Consider the following 8,555-nt stretch of genomic DNA (forward strand, 5'->3'; position numbering starts at 1 on the left):
TTTTTTTTTTTTTTAAATGTATTTAGTACAGGATTTACAGGGTCTTACTACACAAATCAGACTCGTAGTGATCCTGTTTCCAGTCTCCCAAGCACTGGGATTATAGGCACATGCCACCATGCCCAGTCTCATTTGCCATCTCAGCACGTCCTAGGGACAGGACCAGCACAGCATGCAGGGGATTGAACCCTAGTCCCTGCGTCTGCCTAAGCAGGGAGCTATCTGACCAGCCCACAATTTCTCATATGTTTTTCTGGCCTCCTACCTACAAAGTAAGAAATTAGGTATCATGGTATCAGCAGCTCAAGAAGACAGTCTCAAACAGGAGGAGGGTGAGGCCCCAAAAATTCAAACACCCTTGATCTCTACTTTCATTTCCCATTTGAAAAATCCTACTTCTAAACAATTCTATACTTTCATTTTGCTACATTCACACACACTGATTCTAATTTGCCCAATTAGAATCTCTAACAGTTCTTGACTTATTAAAGAACAGCTAATGATAAATTTTCCTAATGGCCTAAATGACTTTTCAAAGAACAGCTAAACATCTAAGAGAAGTTCTAGCTAAATTATTATCTATTTTATAATTAGACGCCCAGAACATTTGACAAGTTGACCTCTTGAAATTTTCAAAATTGAGAACAATTCACACACACACACACACAAAATCACAACCTAGGCTGGGGCTATGCTCAGTGATAAAGTACTTGCCTAGCATGTCAGCTACCCTGGGTCTCAACCCAAAACACAGCAAATTTGATCCAGGAATGTGGAATCCATAATATGGAATCATACGTGATTTTATTAAGGATAATCCCCAGTCTGCTAAAAGGCATATGCTTATATTTAATCACAGGTACAATGGAAAACACCTTGCATCCTTTTGCTAAGATACTATATGAAAGCAGGTATTTAAACTGGACTGTGCAACAGTGCACTTGTGCATCTCCCAAGCAGAATCCATTAAATAAGGACACAGGCTTTGGAGTCAAAGAGACCAGGCTTGAAACACACCTATACCATATTTTAGCAGTATGATCCTGGACACATTATGTAATAGCTATAAACTAGAATTTCTTCATCTATAAAATGCATATCACAGGCTAGGGAGATAGTTCAGTAGAATAAGCACTTGTCTGGCAAGTGCAGGGTCCTAAGTTCAATCCCCGGTACCGCAAAAACAATAAAATAAAATAAAATGCATATCACAGAGTCCACCTCAAAGGGTAACAAAAACTAAATAAAAATTTATATAAAAAGCTAATAAATTACTGGAATATTATGCTTATTCAATAAATGGTAGCTATGATTATCTTCAATGTAGCTGCCTGAGATTATAGCTAAGATAAAACATTTGGAGCTTAAAGACAACTGACTTTGAAAACATTTTATGATAAAAGTCTTCTAAAATTGAAAAGTGTATTTTCTATTCTGTTCACTTTTTTCTTCTGTTATTTAAAATAGTTCCTTCCTCTTATTATGACACAGGTGATTTCAGTATCCTCAGTTCTGAATTATTTTTGAAGGTGTTTTTCCATCCATTTTTTCTGTTATCTAGACTTAGCCACATCTCAACTGGTCAACTTCCTTAAATTGATCTAACAATGAGGTCTCTGAGGCCAGGCATGGCAGTGCAGGCCTGTAACCTCAGCAGGAGGGCCGCTGAGGCAAAAGCACCAATCACCATGTACTCAAGGCCAGCCTAAACAGCCTAGTGAGACCCTATTTCAGAAAACAAAAGGTAAATGAGGTTTCTGTTTCACTGAAGATTTGTAAGCACACTGTTTTAAATTTAGACACTTCTCAAACTGAGTAATTTTACTTTTAAGAAAAGCATTATTTAGGGGCTCTTGTTAAAGATATGCTAGACTCTCAACTTCCAAAAGGCATTTACTGTCACCTGTAAAATCTTATGGACTTTAGGTTGATACCCTAAATTTTTGACTTACAAGTTTTGAAAGCACATATCAACTAAGTTTAGACAAACATATAAACAAATCTTTTCAACATCACTGAATTACTCTAACACACATTCGGCCAAGGACCATATTCTGGAGTAACATGAAGAATTTCAGGGGCTGGTGAGATGGCTCAGTGGTCTAAAGCACCTACTTAGAACAAGCTTAGCAAGCACAGGGACCGCGGTTCAATCCCCCAGCACCACATACCAGCCAGCCCCGCCCCCTGGTGGGCTGAGCTAGCCACACACACACACACACACACACACACACACACACACATAAAGAAAAATTAAAAAAAAAAAAGAATTTCACATTCAGACTACAGAGCAGCTGGGCACATGCCTGTAATGCCAGCACTCGAAAAGCTGAGGCAGGAGGTCTGTTGCAGGTTCAAGGTCAGCTTGAACTGCACCATGACATGCTATCTCAGAAAAACAAAACATAAACAACAATAACAACAAAAAACAATACGGAGTAACATTTATCTTCATGCTAATGTTCACATGTTAATAAACAGCTCTTCATCCCCATAAAACTTAAATACACATAAAAAGATACACTTTACACTTATTAATAATAATTGACCTCTGACTGTGAACAGGAACTTTATTTGAGCCAGGGTGTTACTCTGTCGCCCAGGTTGGCCTTGAACTCACTATGTAGCCCAGGCCTGTGCAACCACAACCAGATTTTCTAGCTTTTTTTTTCAAGAAAAAAATCTGGAAATCTTTTAACAAGCCTTTCAGAAATCATCTGTGGTAGGCCAGCAAGATAGCTTGGTGAACTGAGTGCCTCCTTAGTCAAGTGCTAGGAATGGGGTTCAATCCTGACACCATGTGCCAAGCCCATCCCCAGGTATGCTGAGCGGGCCACAGAGACGGGTTGTGGTGCCACACACCTGTAAAAATCCCAGTGTGAGGAGGCTGAAAACAGGAGGATCACTACGAGTCTGAGCTGCGTAGTGAGACCCCGTACCAAATACATAACCAAAAAAAAAAAAAAAAAAATTGTCTGATATTCAATGGTGAATTACCACATCACCCATTGTGTCCACTTTGTGCATCTCTGCTTTAGTGTCTATAAAAAAACATGTAACTCAGGTAGGTTTCACATCCTAGAACTCTACACTGGACACTGAAACAAAAGTGATCAGCACAAATGAATAATATTCTGGGTTTGCCCTCTGTGCTCCTTGCTGCCTGCCATGAAAGGTTGCTCTCTGCCCTGTGCCACTCTGCCTTAGAGCCAGCCAAGTATGGACTGAAACCTCCATTAACTATTGGACTCAAATTCCCAATGATCCTCTGGAGTACTGGAATTACAGGCATACATCACTACAGCTGTATCTCCAGATATATGCATGCAAAACTGGAAGAAGAAGAAAGAAAAAAGAAAGAAATTAAGAAGAACAGAGAGCAAATTCGTCAAAGCAATGGCCGCAACTCATCCACATGGCTGACACTGACAAAGTATCTACAAACTGTGGTACAGGGTTTCAGGGTAAATCCTGAGGGGATCTGACTGACCTTGGCAGATACAAAAGTTACATTTCTTATTATATAGGTCTTGCTTTATGTTGGTCCTAACCATCCAGCAGAAGAGTATAAAAACGAGGTATAAAAAATAAAGCCATGTTAATATGCTGAGCTGTAAAAGGCTCAAGTCAACAACTTTGACATTGCCAGTCCTATAGATAACCCACTACTATTATGGACTACTGGACTATATTGGATTATTTTGCTGAATTCACGCACCTATAATATTTAAATGGCAATGGAATACCCATCTCTGACAAAACTAAACAAAGGGGATACAAATGAAGGACCATTTTGTATCTGTATATACAAAATAGTTAGGATAGATATACAACTACTTTCTCTTAATTCAATGAGAAGAAAGATTTGTACTAATAGTGTTTGGACAGGACATCATATCTGCATCTTATACTATGAATAACCACTGCGAAGTCAACAATATGCAATGTATTAATTATTGAAACTATCCTACTAATTGGTTTTGAAACTTTCTCATTGCTATTTGTTTCTCAATAAAATTAATTTTAAAAAAAAGAATGATATTCTGGGTGCTAATGGTCACTTAAAACTCAGCCAGATCTTAAAGGTCTAAAACATTCCATTATATGTAACAGTTTATAGAAAACAGTACAAGAGTAAAGAACTGGATACTGTTTCTTCAAGGTTACTATAATAATGGTTAATAAGGCAAAAAAGTGACTTAACTGAATTTACCTTTCAGATTTGTACTGAGCCCTCTACATCTTCATTTTCCTCTTCAAAACCAAAGGTGGCAACACTAAGCCTCAGACTACATTTTAGAAGATTAAAGTAAAATAAATATAAAGTAAATAAAATGGCCAATCAAAGCACACCATCTCAAGCAATAATGGAAAAAAGCTCAGTATTCTGCTTAAAATTACAGAGTAATTACTGTACCTGAGAAGATCTACAAAATCCCAAAACAGAAAAGCACTTCCCCTCCGATTTATATTTCATTTGTTCCTCATCCACTTTAGAGAAAGGAACAATATCACTTCCATAGCGGAACCCTAGAGAACAAGAGAAGAGCATCTGTTAAGTACATGGGCTCATTTTCTCCAAGCTGAAATGCGCTCTACATACATTAACAATGCACACCTACTTCAGAACCCGCTCCCTCGTCTGTTCCCTGGAATCAAGCTACTGCCCCTTGTGATCAACAGAGACAAGGCAGCAGCAGATACCAAACCACATACAATATAGAGATTAAAATCTAATTACATTTTTTAAGTAGCATCTTCTACAATATAGTTACCTTAATGATTATCCAGCCTAAAATAAAGAACAGAGCAAATGCAATGTACTAGCTATCCTCCAAAGATAAACCACGGCTGACTAAAGTACAAGTGTGGTTTGTAAACATAATAACAAGAACACATTTATTCAGAAACCTAGAGACCTACAGAGAAAATCACCCATAGGAAATGTTTACAACAAAATGTTCTCAAAAACGTATGCGGGAGATGTACAAATGCTAAGGGAAGATGACAACATTCTTCTGTTTAGAAATATACAACTGATAAGCTGCATACTTTTCGTTATTTAAATTTATTTTGTCTTTAGAATTTTGTGTGTTTTTTTGTCCTCCTTTTGATGTTAATAATGGCTACTTAGTTATATTAAAAAAAAAAAAAAAAGACAAGGCCAGGGATATAGCTTAGTGGCATAGTACCTGCCTGGGAAGCACAAGGTCTTCAGTTCGATTCCCAGTACGAAAAATAAAAAAGACAAAGCCTCAAACTCATTCACTTCCACCACTCTGTGGAAGACTGTACTCCTTCAGTAGAGTCATAAGAAGGGGAGAAGGGTCATCAAAATTCAAGTATTGTGGCCTTGGATAAATACAAAGGAAAAACCATCTTCAATCCAAAAAACACTCAAAAACACAGGGCTGACAAGATAGCTCAGCAGACTAAAGCACCTGCTTACGCAAGCTCAGGGACCATGGTTGGATCCTCCACACTACATGCTGTGTAGGGCAGGCTGAGCTGGCCACAGTCCAGGTATAGTGGCACACTCCTGTAATCCCAGCACTGGGGAGACTGAAAGCAGGAGAATCACTGAGTCCAAACTGTGTAGTGAGACCCTGTACCAAATACATTAAAAAAAAAAAAAAAAAAAAAAAACTTCTGAGTTCCCAGGGGCAGATTTTCTGATCCCCTTTTTTTTTTTTTTTTTTTTTTGTGGTATTGGGCATTGAACTCAGGACCTTGCACTTGCCAGGCAAGTGCTTATTCTACTGAGCTATCTCCCCAGCCCTCCAACGTTTATTTATTCCTGTTAGTCTGGTGATACCATGTATTTTCATAAAAAGACACATATCTGGGGCTAGGGAGATGGCTCAGTAAAATAAGCGTTTCCCTGGCAAGCGCAAGGGCCTGAGTTCAATCCCTGGTTCCACCAAAAAAAAAAAAAAAGACACATATCTATCTTCCTATCTTTTAAAAAAGCTGGCAATAAATAAATAAACAACATTAACAGAGAAAGATATAGTACATGATTAATATTCCTAAATTTCTCTTAACAATTACATTCCTACTTAAACTGTTTAACAGTAACTTGAAAGTTCTAATTAAAATTGTGTTTTCTGGTTCTAATTAAAGGACAAATGTGTCTAATTTTTCTATATGGCAGAAAATGTAGAACAGATATTACAAGAGGTGATTGACAAATACAGTGAATGTTTAAATTTTTAAAAATTGTTATGGGGGGCCGGGGAGATGGCTCAGTGGAATAAGCGCTTCCTGTGCAAGCGCAGGGGCCTGAGTTCAATCCTCCGTTCCGCCAAAAAAAAAAAAATTGTTATGGGGGACCGGGAAGATGGCTCAGTAGAATAAACACTTGCCTGGCAAGAGCAGGGGCCTCAGTTCAATCCCCAGTTCCACCAAAAACTAAAACAAAAACAAAAACAAAAACAAAAAACTAAAAACCAAAAATTGTTATACAGAAAGACACATTGCCAGGCATGATAGAATAAGTGTTTGAAGTAGGGGAGAAATGTTTTTAGTATTCTAAGGAAGATTAATGACAATGTGTCTTTTACTATAATAATTTTTTTTCAATTTAAACATCGACTCTACGTTTCAGTTATATCCAGTTATCAACACTTATGGCAATTTCTGTCCAATAAAAACATTACAGTGTGTCCTCTTACAACCTTATTCACCTTATTTGGCACCATATGACTCCTGGCTCTTCCTCAAAGTCAAAATGACCATGAAACATAAACATTTTGTATAGATTCAGGATATGAAAGCAGCCATGACAGCACAACTAAAGTCATAAAAGAGGGCTTCCAGAACTGCTCCAGAGGGTCTCAAGAATGGTTGGACAGCCAGGTATGGTGGTGCCCATCTGTAATCTCCACATTTGGGAGGCCACAGCAGATGGATCACAAAGAGTTCGAAGCCAGCCTGGTCTACATAGTGAGGTTAAGGCCAGCCTGGACTACAGATAAACCCCTATCTCAAAAAACAAAAACAAACAAAGAAAAAATAAAAAATTTTTAAAAAGAATGATGAGATAAGTATAGTTGAAGCAAGACTGAATATTTTGAGGGATACTAATAGTAATGTGTCTTTTATTGTAATAAACTTTTAAAACAAGAAAACGTTCTCTGTATTTTTCAATCATACCTCATATAACCATATTCCTTTGACTACACATGCATACTAGTCCCTCTGGACAAAGAACTCTAAATACTAGGTGATGGAGAATGGATAGACAAAAGAAGTTGATGCATAGCTGCAAAAAATATAAAGGAAAGTTTATATATTTCTGTGCATTTCGAACCCAAACAATTTTAATGTTTCCCCTTCTATCATCACCCCACGGTAAATTTTCCTTTCCCTAAGATAACCAGAACTTTCTGCTAACAGCCAAATGAACTGGCACCCTCATCACTGGCTGCTGCTCCTCCAAATCCATCCTGCACCTAGCTGTCATAGTCATCTTCCTAAAATTAAGCTCCAATGACATCCCGCTCCAGAAAATTGTAAATTGGGGCTGGAGAGATGGCTCAGTGGTCTAAGGCACCTACTTGGAACAAGCTTGGCAAAGCATCAGGGACCGCGGTTCAATCCCCCAGCACCACATGCCAGCCAGCCCCGCCCCCTGGTGGGCTGAGCTGGCCACACACACACACACCACACACTCTCTCTCTCTCTCTCTCTCTCTCTCTCTCAAATAAATAAAAAAAAAAAAAAAAAAAATTTAATAAAAAAAGAAAATTGTAAATGACTCTATGTTGCTTTCAAGATTTGTGCATAAATCCTTAGCCTATCCTTCAAAGCCATTCACTGGCCAGTCCTGATTGAGAATAATATGAAGGAGCACAGCTCTAAATTCAAGTTGTGCTAGCTGCTAGCTGTGTGACTTTGAATACATTAATAAATGTCTTTCAGCTTTGGCTCACTTATCTATAAGATGGAAATAATAGTATGAGTACCTGCTTCAATGGGCTGTTGTGACAATCACAAAGGCAAATGCACACTATTAGATACCCACCTAGCCCTACTTTTCTGATCTTGTCCTTTAATCATGCTGTTCTTCCTACTCTAAGTAGTTATGACATCAGGAATTATTATTTTTTTTTTTTTGGACATCAGGAATTATTAACCAGAGTCATAATTCTAACCCAAGTCTGAGTCCAAAATTCATGTCCTACACAGCTGAACTGAACTAAAATGTTAGTAGAAATTGGAAGATATTAATGACATTCTATGTACAATCCATCAGACTGATGGGATTGATAACCACCACCACCTTTAAATATTCTGCAACACATTTAACTATACACAATGAGTTATAGTACTATAGGTGAAACTATTTTCAAGACTTGTAAATCAAAAATCTACTGGGTAATACACAGCCTGACAAAAAATGCACCTAAGGATCCTCAGAGATGCTATGCTACCCATTATTTCATATAACTTTATTTATTTTTTTTTATAGCTGCTTTAATTTATTTGTTAATAAAAACTCCACAAATTTTAAAGTAAATTAAATCAAAACTGAACTCCTAAATTTAACAAAA

The 8,555-nt window shown here is 37.6% G+C and overlaps 1 protein-coding gene across 1 annotated transcript in view; it reads right to left on the reverse strand.

The window, feature by feature from the left end:
- The window catches only part of Xrcc5 (X-ray repair cross complementing 5), a 135,112-nt gene that overhangs the window by 102,353 nt on the left and 24,204 nt on the right, over positions 1-8,555 (reverse strand). Inside the window, exon 9 of the mRNA XM_004641367.3 lies at positions 4,418-4,530. Coding sequence (XP_004641424.1) covers positions 4,418-4,530 — 113 coding nt within the window. The remainder of the gene's footprint in view (positions 1-4,417; positions 4,531-8,555) is intronic.

Source organism: Octodon degus, unplaced genomic scaffold, assembly GCF_000260255.1.
Source record: "Octodon degus isolate 3935 unplaced genomic scaffold, OctDeg1.0 scaffold00135, whole genome shotgun sequence".
NCBI lineage: Eukaryota > Metazoa > Chordata > Mammalia > Rodentia > Octodontidae > Octodon > Octodon degus.